Below are 25,249 nucleotides of genomic sequence, written 5' to 3'. Positions count from 1 at the left end.
CTCTTTAGCCCACAGATGATCCCTCCTCTCCAGAACAGTCAAGAAAAGAATACAGTTCAGTGTTGGTGGTGGAGATTAGGGATGAACTGGAAACTACCCTGGCACTACTAAACCTCCTTTGTGGTTTGAGTGTAGCAAACTGATCAGTAACTTGTGGTCTGAACTAGGAGCTGCATAATTAGTATGAAGCAAAATCTGATTTTTCTGGCTTGAGGAACTTGCTGGACTCATTCTTTCCTATTCCAGGCAATTCCCTCCAGCTTCTTACAGAAAGGGCTTAGAACTGCACGGTGTGCTGGTGCTGCTGGATGCGTGTAATAGGGTTTGCACGGCCTGCTGGGGAGAACATCTGTTTACATCTGGATTTTAGCTTGCAGAAAGCCGGTGTTTTGTGGTGGAGTTGGCTCCTGAGATCAGTGTTCTTCCTAAAGGGTCACTGAAGACTCTTGAGCACTGGAACTAATTTCTGGTAATCTCCTGAAGGATTTCAAGGCAAGTCAGATAATGATAGTGTGGACTGATAGGCTTCCCCTTCCCATCAGCCTTTACTGTTTATTTGCTGTGCATTCTTTCTTTGCAAAGTTGATGGCAAAGGAGAAAGGGACACAGTGCAATAGCCTGCTCACTCTCTCCATCCTTCGTGCTCTTGGATTGGCCTGGAGATATGAAACTGAAAATGTGTGCTGGCAAGCAGACTGACCCCAGAACCGACCCTCAGGATTTTAGGGGACAGATGATTGGTGGTGAAAAGGCAGCTCAGAGCTGCTGCCGCCTGTGTGGATTACCATTGGCAGCTCTCTCCTCATCATATTTCTTCTTTTTACAAATGTATCAGTTGATCATGCTTTCTGGTAATTTGAAATGTGGTGGGCATGGCTCGCTCCTTGGCCACGCTGTGCAGCAGTGCCCAGGGAAGGACAGTCAGAAGGGTGGTGGTGTGGCTTGTGGCGTGGTTAAAGGCAACTGGGGACACTGAGCCCAGACACTGCATCAGTGGGCCAGGCTTTGCACCCCGCAGCTCTTTCAGGAATGGGAAGAGGAGAGCCAGAAAAGGAGTGTCACCCCAAGAGGAGGCTTTTAAGCTGATTCAATGTCTGTGCATACATGACTGAAATAAACACAGCTGTGGTTTGTATCTGGTGCGTCTTGGTTTCTGAAACCTCATGGCCTGGGGAGCCTTGATGCTGAAATTGCTCAGAGTCCTCAAGCTGGAGGACAGGCTTCCTCCTGCTGGTATGCTGTGCAGGGCTTTAGGGTTGAGATTGTTTCAAAGGTGTAATTTTTTTGCTTGCATCACCAACAAGAAATAGAAGATACTCAACCCTTGATCTGCAACAACATAAAGATTATCTGATCCAAAAGCTCAGCCCTGCTACAAATCGTCCTAGAGTCTTCCCCGAGGTTCTGTTCTTGAAGAGAAAACTGAATAAATAAGGATTTTTGCCTACTCACTGGTCACAGGACCTGCCTGGACTTGGCTCACAATCCACTGTAATGCTGAATATGGTCTTTTCAGCCTTGGTACGACTTTTGCCTCTGGAGCAAATTAAATGAAGAAGGCTGCAACAGCAGCATGCACACCCCAACTGCAGACAGCAGATTTAACCTTGTGCCATTTGCTGGGTGAAGGATCTCATGAGTGAAAGTGAGTGTGGGAAGACTCAAAAGCCACAGCAGCTATGAGATGCAGAACTTGAACTCATTAGCAAAAGGTGTTCATCTTGGTGGAAACTGCCTGCAATGTGTATTGAGGGCAGCTGAAGTAAGACAAAAGCCTATTTAAAACCAAGGAACTCAAATGAGGACAGCACAGATATCACCAGTTAGAAATATGCCCATGGCAGAGGAACTTGGCAAGAGAAAAGCTTTCTAAAGCTTATAATACCAATAACAGCAATTACAAAGAATAAAAGCTGGAAGAAAAATGGCTGTGAGACCTTTGGCTAGGTGCTGGTGATGTGGTGAGGAAAAATGAGCTTAAAATTCCCATCTTTGAAATCCACAATGTCGCACTGCACCTCCAGATAGGCTGTGTTGCAAACCTGCCCTGCAGAAAAGAAAAAAAATTCCACAAATGGGATGACATGTGGAAGGGAGAAACAGATATGAGACCTGCTCCTCACTTGGAAGAAATTAATTTCTAACTGTACAGAACCAACTCAAACTCACTGGATAGTGTCTATTGGCACATCTTTCTTCTCAGAAAAAAAAAATCTTTTATTGCCTGTAATATCATCTACCAGCACTAAAAGCTCTCACCATTTTTAATAAAAACACAGTAAAATTGGCAAGCCTGGACCCAGAAAACTCTACTTCCCTGCCATTGCCTCCTTTTGCTTGGCTTTGATGGCACGGACAGAGACACGGGTGGGAGCAGGGCTGAGCTGTGATCCAGAAGGAGTGAGCATGGCTGTGTCCTGCTGTGCCCTTCCTCAGGAGGATGGGGCAATGAGGTTTCTCCTCTGGAGCGCAGCAGATGCTGGCAGTTAGAAGGGAGCAGGATGGGACCCTTTTTCCTTCCCAGATGTGTAAGGGGTTATTTTGGAGATGTAATTCTGTTTGTATCCTCTCTGGTTGCTGGATGCTTCTTTTCCTCTGCGGAGTACAGTCCCCTCCCATCCCTACTGGATGCAATTTCTCTGAAGGACAATCTTGCTCCAGTTTTACTGTCAGGCTAACTAAGGAGTAACTGGTTGTATTCAGCACATGACCACACAACCTGAATACCCAACTGAACATCTGAAAGGTGTATTCAGCACATAAGATTGACTTAGTTCCCCACTGCACATAAAGGAACAAACATCTGCCCAGGGAGGCTCCAAATACAGAAAGGTGGGCGACAACCATGTAGCTACCCTGAGCATTTACTGTAGGATTACTCCTGTATGTCACTTGAGTCTCCATTCCCATAATCTCAGTGTAAATCAAGAGTAATTCCCCTCTAATCATTGGAGTTAATCTAGTCTTAAACCAATCTGTAGGCAAATGAGGACTTAATTATACATAGCCAACCTAAGGGAATTATTTCTTAGTAAGAGAAAAGTATCTAGCAACAGTCTCACCATCAACATAGATACAGTGTGTGGCAAACCAGAAACTCCTACAGCCCTGGAAAACGAGTAGCACAGCAAAAATGAAGAAATGTGTTCAAAGCCTGTGGGTGAGATTTTCTTTGGCTCCTGAGTGGGTTTTGACACTCGGAAGGGATGTGCTGTGCTGCCTGGAGCGATTCCGGGATGATGTGACGCAGATGTGGGTCTCTGCTGGGGAAGGATGAGCTGTCCTGGGGCCCACAATGACTATCTATCAAAAACCCTAAACCAGACACAGGCTCATTCACATATCCTGCACTTTTTCCCTCCACATTTTCACTCTGACTTTGACCACAAGGTGCAAAATGATACTGTTTCACAGCAGATCTTGAGACTTTGTTGTTTCTAACCTTCATTTGGAGTTTGATTCTTTCCTTCCTTTCAATGGAACACCAAGAGCTTCTGCCCAGTCACCTGCCACAGCAATTCTGACCTGGGTGAATGGCATCTTTGAGCTCCTGCAGCCCTGGGTGAGACTGGTCCCTGCTGCACTGCCAGGCACCCTCACATCAGAGTCAGTGAATGAGACTGAGGTCAAAGCAGTAATTGCAGCTGTTAAATGAGTTCCCTTGTGGTATCTTTAATCAGATATTACCAAGGTACACAATACTGATTAATAGCCTCAGTAAAGCCTGTATTTGGGTAATAAAGTCTTCATGTGTGGCAGACATTCTGCCATCCCTATGATTGATGCAGTGCAAGGGACATGTTTGAGGTACCACCATGCCACTGTGCCTCTCTGTGAGGGAAGGCAGCTGTCCCACTCTCAGCTGCTGATCCAGCCTATGAGAAGCAGCTGCTCACTTTGGGGGGACAGGGTTCCCCTTCATGGTGTGGGGCTTGGACACAGCATGGGCACATTTTACCTTCCTTAAGGGCAGCAATCAGCTGGCAGCTCTGTGTCCCTGCCTCACCAGCTCAGCAAAATTCCCCTTTTGCAAGAATGGAACTTCACAGCCACAGGCCATGAAATGGCTCCTCTGCTCCAGTGTGTTCCCTTGTCTGGGTTCATTCCAGGGTGTGAAGGGAGTGGGCTGTCAGCAAGGCTTTCACACACCTCCCTGCTGAAGCTGACAGTGAAACCTGCTCTCAGAGTGAGGTGGCCAAGCACCCGGGTTCAGTGTGCCCTTGGACCTGGTGCTCCTGCGAGGACACCTGACATCATGTCCCTTGGGGGCTGAATTGTTTTGGGGTCTCTGGCCAGAGCAGACCATGGCAGAATAAAAAAAGCCCTGAGTTTGTGAGCATCTGCTGTAAGCAAGGAACATGTTCCATGTTCTGTGTCCCTCCTCTCCCATGTGTTTGGGCACAACAAAGCAGCTGCTCACACTCTTCTTCCTCCAGCCCAAGCTGTGTCAAGCCCAGCCTGCCTGTGGTCCTGCCATTTTGGAGCAGACTGCCCCTCATCAACATCCCTGAGTAAGCATGATACAACAAAGCCAAGGGATAGATCCCTTGTTTTGTGCCTTTTTGTGAGTTATGCATCAGAGATCTGTTTAAGGCCAGGAATACCCTACATAAATGTTTTCATTTTACATCTGGAAACATTCAAATAATAGAAATATCATAGTAAGCATGTGGAAAATAAATATTTTTAATAGCATTCCTAAAACTGGTGAGTAAGCAGCATGACTCAGCAGTGCTTCCCAACATTTCCCAGAAGATATGGAAATAAATCTACTTAATAACTGACATGTATTTGAGATGTGCTGAGTAGTTAGCTATCTGCAATTGCTGCTTGGAGAGCTGACTTGCAATCATACCTGAAGGCAGCATCCTGCCCATGCAAGGTCAGATGAAACCTGAACTTCAGTCTCAAACATGGTGGTGACTTTCTGGAAGGACTTCAGCAAGTGCCTGATCTGATGCGGGCAGAAACACAATTTTGAAGCCTCTGCCATGCCAGTATTTAACTTCAGTGCCTCTGTTGTGAGTACCTCAAATACCTGGATGCATTTTTTTGTCCTGGCTTACAAGCCCTTCAATCCCTTTATGGACAGAAAGGCTCTAGTGAAGGACAGACAGTGTCTGCCTGTGTTCACCAGCACCAGATGCCACCCAGGGCAAGGTCACTGCCACCTGCTCCGTGGGGAGTGGCTGTGCTGAGCTCCTTCCGATAAGATGGATTCTGCCTTGGCCTGGCTGTGCCATCCACGAAGAAGGAGCGAATGGGATGTGCAGCCAACTCTCTCCTGACCCTAGACCCAGGAACTGCCAGGAAGCCCCTTTTCAAGGAACAAGTTTTCCCCTTCTCAGGGCTCTGCTCCATCTGCCAAATATTTTTGAACAGTTTGTCTTTTGTGCTGTCCCACTCTGGCGCTTTCCAGCAGCTTCCAGAGAAGTCATCTTCCATCAGTATTTTGTGGGAATGGAAAGCAGGACTCCACCTCTCATTAATTTGCCACAAATGTTACAGTCTCATGTCTGCTTTACTCTCCCCTCTGTGCCTTTTCCCTGTCACACCATGGCCCTGACAGCCCTAACTGTGGCTGAATTTGAATAACAAATCTCAGGTATAACAAATACAGGGGAAGGCAAGCAGCCCTTCATCCAAGAAACAGGAATGGGTGGGGTTTCTTTCTTATTTTCAAACTAAAAATATTCCCTGCATTATCCAAAAAATCAGTATCAAACACATAAAGCTCATGGAGGAAAAATACATCCCTCAGTGAAAAGAAAGAGCTTGCACACAAGGAGGAAGAAAGCCTCATCTCCCTATGGCATGGGGTCTGCATTTTCACAGGTGAACGGGGTTGTTGGACAGTTTTAGGGGAGGTGAGGATCCTTTTCAAGGATGCTTTGGAGGACTAGGGTTGTTAATTCCTCAGAAATAAAGCCTGAAATGGCAGTTGATGGCAGAAGCACCATGAAAAGACTAACATCTCTGGAGATCGATTTGCACCTGAAGAGGCTGTCTTCCACCACCCAGGGAACAGACAATGCCAGGAGAACTCATCACAGATGCTTTTCTGCTGGTGGTTGGCTGAAGAGGAAGGCAATACCCATAATTTTAAAATTACCTCTTGGGTATTTTCTATTTTCACTGATCCTCCCATATGCAAACATCCCCAGACCTCTTTTATCACTACAGACTCATATAATACCCAAAGGGATGGTAGTCCTTCAAGTGCAGACTGCCCAGATCTCTCCTGATACCATGGAGAGAAGAGGGAAAGCACTATGAGCCCAAGCTCATCCCTGACTTTAATTCCCCCTCCCAGCACCAGTGACTGCTGCCTTGACCTCTCACTGTTTCTCTGGGAATTCTCTGACACCATCTTCTTTAAAGCCTTCTTTAGGTGGTGAAAGATGTGATTAGACAGCCTGGAGCTTGGAGTTGGAAAGAGGTGACTGTGGTCTCTCTCTTATCAAGGATCCCCTGAGACATCTCTTTATCTTCTGATTTTCTTCAAAAGAAAATTAAAAGGCTAGTTTTGATTGATAGAATCTGGTCAGTGCTTTTGTAGGACATTTAGCTATGAGACTCATCTCAGAATTAGGAAGGCAGTATGGACAGCAAGTATCACCAACCTACAGGGCTGGCTGATGCCAAGTGTTCACCAAAGAAACAAATCTGGTGGCATTTTAAGGTATGACCACATCTCTTATTCTCATCTGGCTCCCTGAGAAATGACGCTGAAGTGCTTCACAATACTTTTTTCCCCCAGAAATGAGTTTCTTAGGAAAAGATTTCTGACTGCACAGAGGAACTGGAAGACCAGGTGAACTTCTATTCCATCCTGACTGCTGCCCATTCACCATCTGTGTCCAGGAGAACCCAAAAAGCAGATCCAGTGTTTACTTTGGAGTGAGGGTTGCCATGCCAACACCATGGATATCATCCTGAAACAGGACCAATGTGAAAAACATCAAGCTGGCACATCAATGCTCAGCAAGGTGGCACCTTCCAGCGAGCCGCCTTCCACACGACACGCGTTTCCAACGTGCTACGCGACTGCCGCCCACTCTCCCCTGCCTCCCTTTGGATCCATTTCAAGAGGTCTCTTTCATTCTTTAGGGAGTTTAACTAAAACTGGTACATTGGGCCACCCTGGGGAAGTTTGGCATCTTAGAGCTCTTGTGAGTGATTAACAGTCTTCTGCTGAAAGAAAGGTTACTGGTGCAGCCTCTGGTGCAGCACTGGCCATGCAGTTCAGTTGCTTGCCTAAAGCATCCAGCTGTTTCTACTATTACTACTACATTTTCTGGCCATGATGTGTTTGTAGCCATGACTCCAGTAGTTTTTTCTCATTTCTGATCACTATCTTTATTAGCAGCATGAGTACAGCAAAGCAGACCCTGATTCTGGGGGACCTTTTTTGCCATGTGAAGATCACTGTAGGTTATAGACTTGATGGTCACGACTTCAGGTCTGCAGGAGCACAGAGCCAGGCTGTGCTACTGCTGCTGCTGCTGCAAAGTAAGGTCTCCCAGGTCCAGCCACAGGTCTCAGCTGACTTGGCTGGATCCCTTCTGATTATGACAGAGTTTGACTCTCCCTAAGAGGCAGAGCAAAGGCATGGAAGTAGACCATTCCAAACTCTTTCAGCTGGCACAAAGTGCTATCATAAACTACCTTTGTGCTCTGCTGTTAATTTAGTGCTATCATTTATTAGGAAAGATCTTGTATTTTCAGGGGCTCAAAGGGTTTTCAAAGGAAGAAAATATATTAGTAGAATGTAGAAACTGCTGCTTTGTTTAGAGAGACTCCAGAGGTGGTGCTGTGAAGCATGTGGGTCATGCCCTGTGACCACGCAGGCAGAGCTTACTCTGGGCTTTCCCTTGTTCTTTACTGTCTCCCTCTTTCTCCCACACCCTCATTTTGCAGCAAAGATTCCAAATACATTGGCCATCTTGGCCAGCAACCACAAGCATTTCTTGAATGAGCCAACCATCTCCCTGGCAACAAGGCAGGCTGTGACAATAACAAGTGTTTTCCTCTCTGTTTCTTGTTTCCCACCTCTCAAGAAATGCCCTGCCCTTTATTTGTTCCCCACCCCTCAGAAACACAAAAAATGTGCCTTGTAGAAGGACCAAGAGGGAGATGAGTGAGAAAGATGGCTGCAGTCTTAATGGAAAAGTGACAGACCTTTATGAAGGGCAGGCTGAAATATTTGTCCTGGACTGTTACTTGGGATTTGTACTGGGTCTGATATGGTACAGCAAATACGATTATATGTGAGCTGTGACTATTGCAAGAAGACATTGTCTGCAGCTGCATATCTGGACAAATGCTGACACCAGATGAAAAATGGCACATCTAGTGCCACCTCTTTATTCTATTTTCCCTTTTCTTCCACTCCATCCTGCTCTTCTACAAAGCAGCCCTAAATTCCCACCACTTACAACAGCAGACCAGCAAGGACTGGCTACATCCTCAGTCAAGCAGCACAAGCCCAAGAATTCAAGCTCTTCAATTACACTACAGAAAGGTTTTTGTCAAGGCTACTAGCCAGTATTTTAAAATGTCCTAGCACATCTTTGTGTGGCTCACAGTTCAGGAGTTGCAGACCGTACACAGCAGAAGGTCACCACAGACACATTTTGCTACAAAGTCCGAAAGAAAAAACATACCAATCAAAATATTTTAACACTTCAGCAGCTTTTTAGTTTTTCCTTTCATAGCTGAAGCAGAGACATGTCCAGACTCACATTGGGAAAAAGTTTGATGTGAAGATCACTGCCTGGCACCTCTGGACCCCTAAAGTGCTAAACCTGTGACCTCTCGCCTCAGACACTTGGATCGGGGCCATGCAAGTGATATTTGCATTCTCTGTTGAGTACTTTCTGAACAATTCCAGCCTGTTTCTGTTTGATTTATGAAAATATGAGTATGTTCTACAGCTGCTTTCATACCAGCCTGCACAGGCCAGGATGTCCATTGCAGCCTGAGACCAATCCAACCTGAAGACACCTCCCCAGGCCCCTGATCCTGGCTGCAGCTCTGGCATTTCACCAAAGTGGGATTGCAAGTCTGCATTTCCAAGCAGGTTCTGGGGTCAGCATTAACCCACAGAGGAAGAGACCTTATGCTTCTTCTGGCTGGGGTTTCTGAAGCCAGACTTCAGAACTAGATTTTCAAACAGAGATATGAAAATCCATCCTTACCCTGCCCTTCCTGCTTGATCCTTTCCAAACACTTGGACTGACTTCTAGATTCCTGGTTTCAAACCTCCATTTCCCATTTCCTCTGCCTGAGTACACTGAAATGGAATCAGTGAGGAGCTTGTTTTATTAATACATTTGCACTTTAGAGGACCATTTAATCCACATGCTACATATTACAGACTGACTCTTTCCTGCCTGTTAATCTGATTATCAAGGTAAGGACTGAGTAGTGCCCTACAGACCAGCTGGAGAGTCCTGAGTAGGCAGGCAAGGCTAATCTTCTGCCTCTCTTCCTGTGTGTAACCCCTTGTCCTGTCAGGGATCCAGACCCAGGGCAGTGGTAGCTCTGGAGATGAGAAACACCCACAGATGTCACTTCTCCTGCAGCTGGCTCCTGCCTCCTTTTCTGCCCGCCCTCTCGTAACACGTGAAGGCTTGGTGACTTTGCACTTGCACAGCTTTTCTGGAGTTTCAGCCTGGCCTTCCATGCTGTGCACAGTGACAATGTGCTGTGAGCTGGCAGGATGTGCTCCTGCCTCCCGTGCTGAAGGTTATGAAACCTGGGTGCTGCCCACAGGCCATGAACCTTTTGAGAGCTGGGCAAAACTGCAAGAAAACCTGCTGCCCTGGACAAGGAGCACACATAAAAGTGAAATCTGACACATAGGCTGTTTTGTTCCCAACCTAGGACAAGTCCTTATCAGCAGAGAGGGTCAGTGAGACCTGGAGCATATGCATTTTGTGATTTCTCTTTTTAGGTCCTATTTCCTACACTGATCTTACTTTGACTGCTAAAAGCAAAGGGGTTTAGTCTTCCCTCATTCTTTTCATTCTATTAGACTAAATACTGGTGGTACAATTATGGCCAGGAGAAAAATAAGAACAGTGAGAAGATTTAGTTATTTTCTGTTCTGCATAACAACATGCATTTATTAAGTAGGGGAGGGTTTTTTTTTTGCGTTGATCATGGTCGAGGTACCATTTGTAAGGGATACAGGTGCAGATCCATCTCCCGGAAAGTGGGATGGGGGAAGCAGTAATAGCCAAGTGGTCTCTGGGGAAAATCTGTCCTAAGCCCAAGCCCCCTCCTTCCCTACTGCTGAATCAGGCTGGAGCAGCCACAGCCTTGGCTCCCCTTCCTGAGCTCCTTTCTCTTGGGGGCTTAACTGATGAGTAGGGGAAAATCCCCCACTAAAAGATTTACATTGGAAACCCTTGGCTAAGGAATGACTTTTAAAATAGAAAAGCTTTGCCTGAAAAGGGATGAACTATGTAGCATAATACTCAACAAATCGTCTGTTTAATGGCCTCTTTTTTAGCAGCTGTGCATTAATAACAAAAGCAGGGCAGCAGAAGCCATGTGCTTCTTTGTAAGATTAAAATAAATACTATTTCATACTAATACCAGCAACTTTCTGAGCCTAAGAGAAAGGAGCATGTGGAAGATCACAGCCTGAGAGACTTGGTTTCCTTCCCTTAGTTTCCCTTTTCCCCTTGGTTTCCTTTTCCTTTGTCTGCTGCTGGATGAAGGAATATTTCTGCCATCTGTGAAGGGAACAGATACACTGAACCACCCTCCCAGACAGTGGTTTGGTTAATAGTTGTTTGTAGCAGGCTTGTCTCACACATTCAGCATGACACCATTGTAAGACAGGAGTAATTCCTCCAGAACTACATCTTAGGGGAAATAAGGCTGGGGAGAACTTAATCAAACTTACTTTTTACTTTGCAAAGCATAATACCAGATCTCTACTGCCATAAAGCATAAATTGAAACAACAGTGGTTCACGCTAGACACAAGAGAAACTTTTTCATCACGGGGACTTTAAGAGCAGTGGAGCAGGCTGCCCAAAGAGGGTGTGAAGTCTCCATCCTTGAATGATTTCAGACTCAGCTGGGTAGAGCCCTGAGCAACCTGGTTTGACCTTAGACTTTACCTGAGCAGGGGTTGGGCTCAACATCTCCTGAGCTCCTCTCAGGCCTGAGTTATTGTACAACCCTAGGAACATTTGGCATCTTTTCCATGGGAATATGAATGGACACAACATTTTGTTCAGCTCAATACTCCACCTCTCGTTCCTGGCAGTCCTGATAACAGCTCTCCTCCTCCACGCCCTGTACTGTGCCAGGCCTGGCACTAAAGCAGTGATGAGTTTTACCTCCTCAAATTAGGACTTCAGGTGTTTAAAAAAAAAATTTACATTTTAAAGCTGTCAGCCACAGACTATTTATCAGACATGGAGAATGACTTGTTTCTGTTTTCCTAGGCATAGGTTTTAGCTGAGCGAGATTCGTTGCCTTGCTGAGAGCTGAGTCACTGAGTAATCAACAGATTAATGTATTCTGTTTGAAAGCCATCAGCATTAGTTCTCGGCAAGCTCACAAGAACTCCATTATGGTATCATCTCCACGTTTGGGATGGAAATGTCTCCAGGATTTAGAGTTCTACGGGAAAATCCCTAGATGCAAAGAAATCAAAGTACCTCTTTGTGATTGGGAGAAATAAGGTACCTTCTCATACAGTAATACCACAGCAGGATTTTGGCATGCCTTCTAGTGAATGCTTTTATTATCAACACTCAGATAAGGAGTTTGGAGTATGTTGTACATCTGTCATTTGATAGCGACCCAAAAATAGTCATGACAAACTCACTGATATATAGGACTTTGCCTTTACCAGATCTTTAATTTGAAATTATTTTATTTCCAGTGAAATCAATTAGTTTTACCTTCTCTGGGATTGCAGCATGCAAAAAGGGTGGTTTGACTCCACTCTAGGGTTCTGAGTTCCTCTGTGTGGGCTTGGTCTGAACCAGAAATGCAAGGCAGAGGCTGGCAGAGGCACCTCACAGAGGAGCCACTGTTTAAAAATAGGGAGCTGGTGAAAGTAATCACAGACTAGCAACTGTAAAAGGACAGGCTGGCCTAGGTGTGTGGTACAAGAAGGCTGCCAAGGATCACATAGTTGTTCTGATAAGACAGATGCCAGTGCTGCTGCCTAAGAGCCTGTCCATACCAACCTCGCTGAAGTAATACATCCCCTTCTTTGCAAGCACAATTGCTGTTTGGGTACACTGAAATGGGGGATGTGTGAGCAGAAGCCAGTCAAGCCCCAGTGAAGTCAATCCTAAAAGCTTTCCTACATTAGCAGGCTGGTGGAAGGGCTTTCAATGGCAGCAAGACTTCTCCCTGATTCATCAGTCCATGAAGACTCTGTGTCCAGCACATGCACAGGAGACAGGACACATGTTCTCACTGTTTTCTCAAATCTATCAGTAGATCTGTCTAGGCTGTCCCTAGATAACAGATTATTTTTCTTCCCTGGCCTGACTAGAGCCAGGGCATGAGAGATTGTGGCTTTTGTGACACAGTGGTCCCCAGGGCTACACTTCCCAGCGTAAGTGTACAAATGGCACATCGCATGCAATTGTGTGTCTGTTGTACAAAATGCATGTGCAGGAGGCATACAACAGTGATGTAAATCTCCCCTCCCTCCTTATCCCTCCAAGGCATTGAGGTTGTGCAAATGCCTCCTGGTCATGGCCTGGAGTCTGCAGTGCTGGTTTGAACTTACCCGTCGTTCCTTATCGCCGTACTCAATGCCCAAGGTATCCATGGCACGGACAATAGCTGCCAGTGACTGTATGGTGTTGCTGTAGACCACTGGCTTGTACTGCTTCACATCTTCTCCCGAGAAGCCATCCTCATGGATGATCCTGAAGAAAATGCAAAGGATAAAAAACTCTTAAGAATGTAATTTCAGTGGGAGAGACATTTAAAAGACAGCTGTGCTCTTCTGAAGAGCACATCTGCTAGCTTGATTCACTTAATATAGTCAGCATTTCTTTTTAAACCTTTCTGATTGTTCACCAGTAGTGTGTCTGAGCCCAGTGCTGGAATTAGCATCCCTTTTGCTCTCTATCAAGAAGGTTTTGTGCACAGTTGGAGCACATGGTACCTCCTTCCCGAATGAACTGCAAATGCTGAAGCCTGGAGCACCTTGTGTTCGCATGCTCAGCAGTCACAGGGGGGAGATTTCCAGGTCCTACATTACCTTCCTAGTGAAGGTCTATGGAAATATGTTCAATGTGGACAAATGACACTCAGATCAGATCTTAACCACTGGAACAAGTGATAGAAACCCTCTAGTTCTTGTCTAGTCATTTTAGTAGTACTAACTTCTGGGGTACCTTACAAAAGGAACCAGAGTTGAAATACCCCTGTACACATGGGGACTCAGGCACAGAGGGAAAGCGTCTTAGTTATGAAGCACTTCAATACCCTCCACACTTCCTCCTCCCTCCTTCTCTCTCCTTTAGAATAATTGCTGAGATTTTTTTTTGCTTCAAGGCATGTTATGTTATCCCTTCCCAAGCAAGACAGGAATGTGACCCACAACCCTATCGGCTCTGTGCACTGGATGCTCTGTGCATTGGTCTCTATTAAACTATGCAAAGGAACTATTTGAGGAAGCAAGTTATTGCAGTCCCTTGCTTAGGTCAGAAGACTGGCCCCTATAATTTATTCATCTCTAAGTAACTCCAGAACTACATCTGGATGTGTCTCAAAAAACAACTAGGATTTGCAGAACTAATTGTGTTTGACAATAATTCTTCCCACTGAAGACCTAAGTTATGTCTTAAATGTTGGAAGAGAGGATGATCTGCTTAGCTAAAATGAAATCCTTGTTTGTTCATCCTCAGATGTCACTGGACAACAGAGGGTCCTTCAGTAGCAAATCTGGTCTCTAATAAAACCTAGTACCCTTTCTGTAACAGGATTTTTGATTCCTTTTTTTTTTTTTCTAAATCATATACACAACATCAAAAGTCCTGATAAGTGCTGGCATCCCCTGGGAGAGAGGGAGCACTAGATCACACTGTGAGCTTGCAATAGATACAGTGCTGAGATGGAGAATGGGGCTGGATGCCAGCCCAGTGTTATTAACACATGACTACACAAAGAACAAGGCTGGTCGAAACATGCTGACCAAAACAGAGATCTCCTTCCCTGGATGGGAAGCTCACAGAAAGGTTTTCTAACACAAGTGACTGAGTCTCTGCTGTCCCCACCTCAACCTTTGCTTACTCAACACTGAACACTTGGCTCTTGGGAGGAGCTGCTCAACAACCCCTGAGTCCTGGGAAAACATGACTACAAGCAAAGACAACCTCAGATGGACAATAATTCAAATCAATTTGTGAACAGGATAATTTTAAGCTACTGATCTGAAAAACTGGGCAGAGCCCCTTGCTTGGGTACCCTCTGGCAAAGGCAAGTGGTGCTGGTGTGCTGGAAAGGGGGCTGCTGGTTCCCCTCACCTAAGCTGAGGAGAACAGGGGTGGATGAAAACCTTTCTGACCTAGTAAATCCAGACTTGACAATTTGCCCAAAAATTTTTGATAGCTTGTTTTGATTTTGATGGAGCTATGGGCATCAGCAGATCTTGTACGTTTATTTCCTTTGAATCCAGTGATTGTGGTGAGGTTTGGAACAGAAGCATTGGAATGATGGGAAGGAGGTGGGGCAGCAGAGCCATGCATGTATCAGCACTGGATCTCATGGATCATTTACTGTTACTCAGACAAGTTGCTGAACTTCTGGGAAATGTGTTTCTTTGTCAAAAGGAGCAGTGAACACAAAGAGTTATGGGTGGCACAAGGCAAAAGGATCTGCATCAATTCTGTTTGAATTAAAGAGAGACTGTACAGCAGCACTTCCTCCCAGCTCTGGGCATGACAGCACAAAGCACAGCAGAGCAGGGGTCCCTGGGGGGCAGGCAGGCAGTTCATGAAAGCATTGCCAAGAATAATTCATTTTTTTTCTGGATGGTTGGCTCATGGCTGGATTTTGGGGCAAGCAAAATTAAATGCTGGGTTTTGGGCAACTAAGGAAAGGCAACATAAGAGGGGGAAAAGAAAGGGTGAGGACAGGCACAAGGGACAGTGTAATGGCCTCAAGAGGATGCTGCTGAAATTTGTTTAGTCCAGCTGTTGGTCAGGATGGAGGAGATGGGAGTGATGCCTACAGCTTGGGCTGGATTTGTTTCTGGCTTGTACTGACATGCCTCAACTCGAATTCATAAGGCACAAAGAGAGCTGAACAGCTGCATGGGAAAAGAGGTGAGCTTTGGTTTCTGGTCTTCCTCACAGTTTAAACCATTTTTAGCTTTGTGCCATGAAGTTGGTTACTGACATTTTCACTTCTAAATACTCCAAGGCAGTAAGTTCCCTATGGAGTAACAGGGCTCCTTGTGCCAAAGGAGCAGAATTGAGGGATGGGCAGTGGCTCTGGGATCCCTCAGTGAACACACTGAGGCTGGGCAACAACACTGCTGTCATTCAAACAGAAGTAAAACTGGTACTTTGAGAGGGGGCAGAGAAAAAACACCCCAACTGTTCCTGTGTGAAATCTTTCTAGAAGGCAGCCATGGACACTGAAAGCAGCACTGTGGATGCCAGTATGGAAGTTTTGCTGTCAGAAGTACCTATGGATTAATAAATTGTGCAGTGAGCACATTATCTAATATTTGAGTGAGCCAATCCCCCCTGACTCCTGTTCCAAAGCCTGCTAGGACACTGTGAACTGGTTTATTGTCCTATATGCTTTTCACAAATGTTTCTCCATTTGCTTGCCTTGGCAATCTGATGGCTCCAATCCTGTAGCAGCTTTTTCCATAGTCCCTTGGAAACGTTCATGCTGCCACTCGCCTGTTTGGGATACACCTTTCTTCTCGCCTGCTGTTGTGCTTTACTGTCTAGAGGATATTTAAAGCTCTAACACTACTCCTGGGAGGTACCTTGCTATAGGACATGGCTTGAGCCAGCTCCTGATGCTACAGAACACAAGAAGCAGCGAGGTTTGTGTGCTGTGGTGAGCTCGACCATTAAAAACACACAGGTGTAGGAACTAACAGAAGTGAGCAGCATGCCAAGACTGTAAAATCTTTACAGGTTTAGGCAGGGTAGGCTACTCCTTAATTGACCTCCAAATTATGGGAGCAGAGGGTTTTCAGCGCCAAAAATGTGAATCCTTAGTTTTCTAAATGGCATATATTTTTCCCAGTGTCTGAATTACAAAGGAAACTGCTGCAGGCAGGTTCCACCTTGCCACACTAGAACTGGTTCTCTCCAGGGCAAAGGAAGAAAAGGGATTTAAGAGGATCCCTAGGGGCTGTAGAGGGGGGGAGAAAGTGCTGTAAGTTTAAAAAGTGATTCTGAGCAATTAAAAAGCCATTTCATTCACCAAGTGACTAATAAAACTCTGTGCTCTGAATGGAATGGTGAGAGACAACTGAAGCAGCCTGATTGCTTAAGGTACCCATTAATGCCTGCTCCTCATCCCTCAGCTGCTAACAGCAAAACCCATATATTGGCAGGTCGTGTTGTTGTTCTCATTTCAGAACGGCAGCAACAAGCAGGTATTTGCTGGAGAAAATGGTTGCACCGCAGATCAGATCTTCTGCCATCCCCCAGCAAGTCGTTAATCCTGAAGAAGTGCCCAGTGCCTCAGCAATTATTGCTTAATTACAAAATAAATGAAATACTTGGAAACAGGGGGTGCATTCTGCGTAGCAGCTTGCTTTGGCTTCCGTTCAACAAAGCACTTACGTGCCTTCAGCCTTTCACTACGCAACAACTGCAAAGAAGGCAAAGGCAGAGATGATTCTGCCGCCCGTCCCTGCGGACGCGCGGCTGTGGAGCAGCGGCTCTGAACAAAGCCCACGGCAGCTCCGGGGCTGGAGCTCAGCTGGGGGCTGATCCACCAGGGAGCCACTTTGCCCAGGTCACTCCTGAGGGAAATCCCTGTCTGTCACCCTGAAAGCTTCCTGGAGCAGAAGCTACAGTCATCATCATTCCCATACATCAGTCCCAGCCAAGCTATTCTGGTGCTTTCCTTCCAGCCCTTCCAACCTGAGCCAGCTTTAGTCAACACACTGACACTTCCCTACACCTTCTCAAGCAGGTCCTCCTCTTCTTCTTTGAGGCACAATGTCCCAGACTAGACCCAGTCCTCACATCTCAAGTCTGCCAAGATCATTTGAAGCTGTAAAGTTTATCCTCTGATGTGCTGAAGCACATCTCCCAGCTCCATAGCATTGCCAGGGGTAAGTAATGATATATTTCCATCCATTTTTCACTGATGAAAATTTAGAAGGAAATTGACACAGACCCCAGCGGATTCCTGGCTGACAGAGTCCTCTGCTCTGACCATAAGCCACTGATAACTGTTTACTTTGGGAATGAGTTGTGCTACTCACCCATTTTTGTGTAAGACCTGTAGTTGGTTTATCTGCACTATTTTTCCAGGTCACTTTTTAAAAATCCAGTGAGACTCTGACAAATCCTTCCCAAAATCTAGATATGGCACCAACTATTGCTCTCCTACTTCTGCTGAGAAATCAAATTAGACTAGTTTAACATGCCTAATTTTGTATGATCCATGCTGTATGTCACTCATCTCCCTTTTTATCTCCTAGGTGGTTGCAAATTACATGATTGATAGTTCAATTCTCTTGAAAGCTTCTAGAAGTTGACTGGTCTATAATTCTTACTCCTCTTTTCTTCCTCTATATTTAGAGAGAGGCACCATGTTTACATTTTTTCTCTGTCTTCTGGTGCCTCACCTGCCCCCTAAGAGCTCTCAAGAGAAGTGTTTGTATTTCTGAGATGGCGCCTATAAGTATGTACAAAGAATTTCCTTAAACATGGCTGGCCTGAAGGCATTTAGCCTTCCTAAACTTGTCCTTTCTGTGCCAGAAGGAGGGAATGGCATGCTTAGCAGTGGAGATTTGTGGACACCCCCTCTTGCTTCCAGTGCTCAGCAGCCTTCATCCTTTTCACAGCTTCACATGCAGGTTCTCATGCCTCAACTGACACAGCCTTGTCTCATCTCCTGCCTTTTGTCATCACTCCAAAACCTCAAGCCAATGCCTCTGAAATATTTCCTGAAAAATTCAGAGACCTTTGTGTGGCTTCAAACTGAGTGCATCACTGTGAAAGACATACTTATAAACTTCCAACTGCCTACCAGAGAAAATAAAACCCATACTGTTTCTGTTTTACCTAAGATGATTTACTTTCAATCAGCAAGATGTTTCCAGCTGAATGAAGTTTTCCCATATCGATGCACATCCCTACAATTACAGTGATTTGTTTGAATAAAACCAGGCAAGAAATCACCAGGAGATTATTACACTCAAAGTGTATCGCAAGCAAACACCTTACAAATGAATGGTCCAGTTCCTATAAAAGCAGACATGTTCCTCACCTTCACCTGGACAAATTAAGGCATTGAAAAGTCATTGCACAACTTTCCTACAGAGTCCTTTGCCTTGGCAATGAATTCCAGCTCCCAGGGCTCTGGGGCACCGAGCTGGTTGGGCTGGCAGTGGCACCACCCTGTGTGGCACCCGCAGCTTCCCCCCAGCCTGGGTGCTCTGAGCAACTCAGCAGCATCTCCTTCCCTGCAGGAAAGCTCAGGTCTGTGCAGTGTTCCAGGTCCACAGGACACTGTGGGACAATGCAAAACGTGTGAGATGATGCTGGTGTAAAAGGGAGTGCCATGGCAGAAGGGACGTGGCACGACAGAATTACAGAGAATTTGTCCACAGACACATTTTTGCTCAGGCTATTGAGTCCCATCAGTACGTTCATGTTTCGGGTATAGGCTGATCCAAGGTGGATTTTAGATGGGGAATCTTGGAACAAACACACATCACAAAATATATTTTTTGCTCAGCAAACTTTTCTGATTTTTATCCGCTCCCTTCTTCACCCTTTTTTCTTCCAAAAATAATCTTCCCTGTCTCCTACCCAGAATCAGGCAGATTATTCTGGAGGGGCTGGGAAGAGCTTGAGTCAAAAGAAAAAATCTAATTCTGAAGAAAACTCTGCAATCTTTGTTTTCAAATGGGGAAAAACAGCACAAAAATCTGACTTTAATATGTAGAGAGGAGGATGATCAAATTCTGATGGAAAATCTCCTGCTAATCAGCTACTTTAAATTTATTTTTATCTTGATATGAGGTTAAAAACTTTGTTTACAGGGGAGTTATGAAGCTAAATTCCAGTGATTCTCTTCTCACTCATTTAATAGCCTGAAATGCGATTAAAAACTCCTGGATTATGTTAAACTAAATCAACGCAGATGCCCATGACCTTGTGTTCAAAGACTGCAAAGGCACAGCTCAGACCTCCGTGACAGGGTGCAAATCTCTCTAAACTCTCATTCTTCTTCCCCCCAGCTGTGCTAGAATGCCATGTTGTACATCCTATTCCCACAAGAAATTCTCCAAGATGAAATTAAGATGACTGTTTGCCTACATGCCTTTTTTAAAAAAAAAGAAAAACAACTTCCTTAGCCAGGGTCATCTAAAAACTGCAAATGGAACTCATTTTAAAAAAGCATAATTTTTTCAACCTGGACTTTTACCACTGGTCCAAGAAATACTGATGAAGCCCTGTGATAGACACCCAGCTGGGGAAAATCTCCTTTCTGGAGGAAATACTTTTGGGTCACTCAAAACTGAATTCTTACCACCAAAGTATTTCTTGCATGCAAAGATATTATTCTAACTAACCAGATGGTTCATGTTAAAAAATAAGCAAATCCATCAGGCGATTGAAATGCTGCCAAAATCTACAGCCCTGGAAATGGCTGAGCTTAGCCAAATCAATTGCAGAAGTTTCACAGACCTGTACAAGGCAGGAGCACTCTTGCTCCTCTAAGGCATTCAGTTTGTGCCTAATGCCTGTAAGTCCCTCTGATGCCTTCATGGCAGCTCTTGAAAGTTAACCATGTGCTGCTGCACCTTAACTGCTGGCCAAAAAGCTTGAAGATGATGCTGTAAAAAACTTTCTTGTGTCTGCTCAGAATCAACACTGCTACCATCTTATTTTTGTCTGTAGACAAGTGGCTATTGAGCCAACAATATTAGCTTCCAGACACACAAGAGTCAGATATTGCATCTTCCCCAAAACTTTTGATTTCAGATTGTTTTCAGGTGCATAAAATATTTGCAGAATACTCATCACTTTCAGTTTAGTATAGCCCTAAACTAGGAACATGTACAGCACTCTCAACATGGTGCCATGTCCCTGCAGCCCTGTGGCTGTTTGGAAGTTAGCTCTTAGTTTTCTTTTAATTATTATTATTATTATTATTATTTTTAATTGAGTTCTACATCAATGCCTAATTTTGGCTTTGGGCTATCTTGAGTGGTGATCCCTGCTTTGCTTGAATGCTGCAGCTGAGATGAGAGATGATTCCTTGGACTGCATGCTGAGGTTCCTGCTAAGTGTCATTCACTGGACTGGGGTGTTGGCTTGACTTTGGCACCCCACATTTGGGATGCACCAATGACCTTCCCATCTCTGCAGTGTGAGGATTGTTTCAGCATTTACATTTTCAACAGGAAGCAGTGGAGTGAAATATTTTGTTTTTAAGTGTGTGTGTAAAACAATTTCAAGAGTGTAAACAGTCTCCTGCAACTTGAAAGTAATTAATTAGTGTTGATGAATGAAAGACACCAGTTCTGATATTTCAAAAGATGGCAAAGCTGGGCAGGCAGAGCAAAGCCAGTTACTGTGCTAGTACTCCACCCAACACAATAGGGATGTAGTCATCCTTTGAAATGTAACATTACAAAGTCAGGAAAATCAGAATTATTTAGGTTGGAAAATACCTCAAAGACCATCAAATTCAACCCTTACCCTAGCACTGCCAACTCCACCAATAAACCAGGTCCCTAAGTGTCACATCTACATCTACACATCATTTAAATGCATCCAGGGATGGAGACTGCCACTTCCCTGGGCAGCCTGTTCCAGTGCTTGACAACCCCTTCAATTCCTCTGAATATCCAATCTAAACCTCTCCAGGTTCAACTTGAGGCCATTTCCTCTTGTCCCATGGTTACCCTGCACAGTAAGCATTGCCCACACCAAGCCTAATTGTGCACAATCAACCATACCAGTGCTTTAACCCACCTGAGGAACCTAACAAGTTTTTTCCTGCAGAGATTTCTGGCCACTGATCCCCAGAGGACTTCTGGTACCCAGATGCACACTATCCTGCTCCCAGGTTTTAATGGCCATAAATGAGCTCCTCCTTTCTTGGGAGCTGCTGGTTCTGGTGAGGGCTAGGCTATGGGCTAGCTGGGGAAGGTACGCTGATGTACCAGGCACAGGATCTGACTCCCAGCAGGAACTGCAGGGATTCAGGGCCTGGCTCAGTCCCCAGTCCAAACCTCAGACCCTTCCCCTACAGCACAGATAGGGGATGGCACTGTAGGGCTGTGGTCAGGAGAAGAAAAACCCATCATACCAGCTAAAACAGAAACCACACATAGACCCTCTTTTTCCTGCTCCAAATCAGTTTTTTCTGCTCCTGAGAAGCAGATCTGCCCAGATGGGAAGCAAAGGATGGAAGCAGGGTGCAGGCAGAGGCTGGCCCCAACCCCCATGTCCTGCACAATGCTGGGAGCAGCGCAGACTTGGGTTTTATGCAATGTCAGGCCACTGGCATAGTTTGGTTTTACTAGAATTTGCAGTCGGTTAACTTTGATAATGTACCCTCTCCTGGGGCCTTTAATATTAAGATCAAATATTGAATACCCTACATGCACCTAATTAGTTTTAATATGCATCCTGCTCAGCTCAGTAAGAACAGCAAAGAAACACAGTCAAAAACAATTAGATCAGGACTTTTTTCGATTAAAAAAAGACAGCTGGACTACATGGATTCCTGCAGCAGCATTTGCATTAGATGATATTGCATTTTTCTGTGGAAAAAGCCTTGGAGCCAAAAGGGTTTCAGATAGCACCAGAGGAGGCTGACAGCTGCATTCTTTGTTGTGCATTCCCAAATATTAATTCAGTGAAGGAAAAAGTGTTCCTACTCCAAGTGACTTATCATCTCATCCCATGCAATGTGCTACATAGTCAATCTACTTTGCCCACTCTCTGCCTGAGACCAATGAGATCCCCCAGGGAAAAAAATCCACCGGGCTGGTGATGACCCACATGAGGGAATTCTCATTAATTCCTCGGTAATGTTACATAAGGTCATTTTGTTGAATTAAAATTATTTGGATTAATCCTCTTAAATGTTCTCTTAGATGCAAGGGAGATCCAACTGCAGCTGGATCATCCCACAGCTGGTTCTAGAAAGTCAAAATAGTGTTTTAAAGCCCCATAATGGTTTTGTTAAATTCATCCCCTGAACAAGGACACAAAGCAGCTTTTTATGGCTTTTTTAGATCACTTACAACTTCTGTAAGCTGTCATTAACTATCATCAAAGCCTGAAAAACGAAGCAAATGGGTTCAATGTCAGTTTTACTGCCCAAACCTAAATAATATTTTTGGTTTCCCATCTGCCTCATCTGAAGTGTTTTGATAGCTGCAAGGTGACTTTGCCTTTCAAAACCTTTTCAGATGTTGCTCTCCATAACCAAATATTCAGTGGACAACAGAGGAAACAAGAGGCATGCACATTCTCTTCATTGCCCTATGTGTTTGTTTCATCCTCACAATCCCCTACCACTGCCAAAACCCACCATAAGAAGACCAACCCTGTGTATTTTACCCAGACATTAGGAATGAATACAAAGGAAAGCTTTGGTAGAATGTACCTGGTACCTGTCCTAATGCAAAGCCTGGCTTCCAAAGCCCCTCGTTCCACTGAAATCCACTGGGATTCAGAATTCCTCTTCTGTGTCTAGAGCCGATCTTTGCACAGCTGACATATTTTTCTGTGTGTCCTAGTTGTATTAGTGCTCATTAGGAATTGTGTGCTGTCATGAAAACACTCAGCTAAAATAAAAAGATGCTTTAAAGCAGCTTTGCTTTTTTGGGATATCAAATCTAGCAGCAACCGTCTTTCTGAAGCAATAATTGATGTGTTTGATTAGATCTGGTGGCAGATGGGGGTTTTTCAGTACTTTTGATGTTTCAACATGTTAAGCTGAGAAGGAATCAATTCTGGAAAGAGTGATTATGCCATTCCTTGTATCCTGTCCATCTTCTCTGGCACGATTACAGCTCAGGGGCTCCATCTCTGAGCGTGTGCTTGCCACAAGCCCCTGGGTGTGCTGCCAAGCTGACATTAGCCTCCACTAATCTCAGCTCAGAGATTTTTGAGTCATGGTGTTCCCAGCTCTGCAATGTGCTGTCTTTCTGTTGGAGGATGTAATCAAGCACCACACCACACCCCACAGAGCACAGGCTGAGGGAGAGTATCTGTCTGCTGGGAAAAATCCCTGACGACTGCAATGGATCCTCCATCAATGGAAACTTTTGCAGTCAAAATGAGGATATCTGGTGTAGATGAGATACAAGTCCTGGGTGGAGGAATAGCAGTTTGGCCTCTGTCACTCTGGCTGCTGCAGGCAGCAGAAACCCAAGTCTTGCCTGTTTAACCATGCTATTTCTTGGGGCTGCAAAGTTTCTGCTATCTGTGTTTACTGGAGCCCCATGGAAATCTGCCTGCAGCTGAAGCATGGCTCTGATACAGCAGGGGTAGGCACCTCCCCAAACAGAGGTGGTGAGATCTTGCTTTGGGCTCCTGTGCTCAGTAATGCCAGGTCATGGCACTGAGCTTTCCCAGCCTGCCTGCTCAGGTCTGCTCACTGAGGCTTTCCAAGCTGAAGACTTTGAGCTGAAACCTGGCAGATACAGTATTTTAGGATTCTGCCCACACTGCTAATAAGATTTCACAGCAGGAAGATATGTTGCACTTGTGGTTAATTACATGCATTTGGATATATTTGAATCATAACTTCTACACTTGTACTCAGAGAACAGGTTATCTGAAAGGAAGACAAAAGCACAGCTTTTACAGCTTTTCCCTGACACCTGCCTCAAGGCTTCAAATAACCCTTCAGTGATTCTCAGATGCAGCTGATGTTCAGAAAATACTGGTGGGGGGACAAAGCCTTGGCTGCTCTCACTCAGCACATGCCTCCAGACACACCTTACCTGTAGCAATGAGGGAAGGCCCCACCTCAGCTCTGAGTCTCCCACCTAAAACTGCTGTGAGAAAGATGAAGGAACAGTTTTTTCCAGTGTTTTTCCAGGCTTTTCAGCCAACCTATTCCAACACAATACTGTTTGAAAGAGAATTTTAAGACCTTGGGCATCCTCAGTGTCTCATGGCATTTCCTGGCACAGAGCACCTGCTCTGGTTCTTCCTCAGTAGAAGAACACAGACATATGCCACAATGAATGTACCCACTGCCAAAGGACCACAAATAATTATTTGTCCTTGCTCTGCAGAGTGAGCTGGCAGTTTGTAACCAGATCCAAGTGCTGTCCTGTGACCTCCCAGTGAGAAGGACAGAGCTCTAACCAGGAGAATTCCTATAAAATCAGCAGAGCAAGGGCTGGCCACTGGCACAGAGCACACCAGTTCCCCTGCATCCCTGTGTGATCAGCCACCCTTGGTGGGATCTACGGAACTCCTTGTGCCCCAGGCACACTTCTCACACCCTCTCTGGGTAAGACATGGGTCCCTGCACTTTCCTAGAGTTTCATGTCAGCTCTTGGCACAGCAGCTCCTGCCAGCAGAGAAAGGAGTGATCAAGAATCAAATAACTGGGGTACCCTGGCCAGACACTCTTGCATCTGAAAGCCTGGCTTAGAGCCAGGCCAGCACTTAAGCTCTCCTTCCCAGGCTCATTCTTTGTTAATGGGAGCCCCAGGAGCACTGCACTACCAAGAACCAAGGCAGAGGCTGCCGGCAAGTGATCCTCTGGGGACACCATCCAACCATCAGAGCCAGCACCTCTTCCCCAGTCCCTCCTGTGGCCGCACTGCCTGCTGGCCTCCAGACCCCGCAGAGGCAGCAGATGCCACGGGGCAAGCACTGCCCCTGGGTGTACAGACTCATTCTGCTTCAGCCCCCACTGGCTTTCCAGGAGACACCATAACTGAGAGCGGAGACACGTTTAAACAGATGTGTAAATGTGTTTGCCCATTATGCTGGGAAGCGACCGTTGCTGCAAACACCTCAGAACATGAGAATATTCCTCCTACTGCTTTCATCAGT

General features: G+C 45.4%; 1 protein-coding gene across 2 annotated transcripts in view; it reads right to left on the bottom strand.

The window, feature by feature from the left end:
• The window catches only part of GNAO1 (G protein subunit alpha o1), a 139,905-nt gene that overhangs the window by 78,577 nt on the left and 36,079 nt on the right, over window positions 1-25,249 (bottom strand). For both annotated transcript variants that reach the window (XM_021535225.2, XM_021535224.3), the window contains exon 3: window positions 12,775-12,916. In XM_021535225.2, the coding sequence (XP_021390900.1) occupies window positions 12,775-12,916 (142 nt within the window). The remainder of the gene's footprint in view (window positions 1-12,774; window positions 12,917-25,249) is intronic.

Source organism: Lonchura striata, chromosome 13 (assembly GCF_046129695.1).
Source record: "Lonchura striata isolate bLonStr1 chromosome 13, bLonStr1.mat, whole genome shotgun sequence".
Classification (NCBI taxonomy): Eukaryota; Metazoa; Chordata; class Aves; order Passeriformes; family Estrildidae; genus Lonchura; species Lonchura striata.
This window is presented reverse-complemented; position numbering and strand designations above follow the sequence as displayed.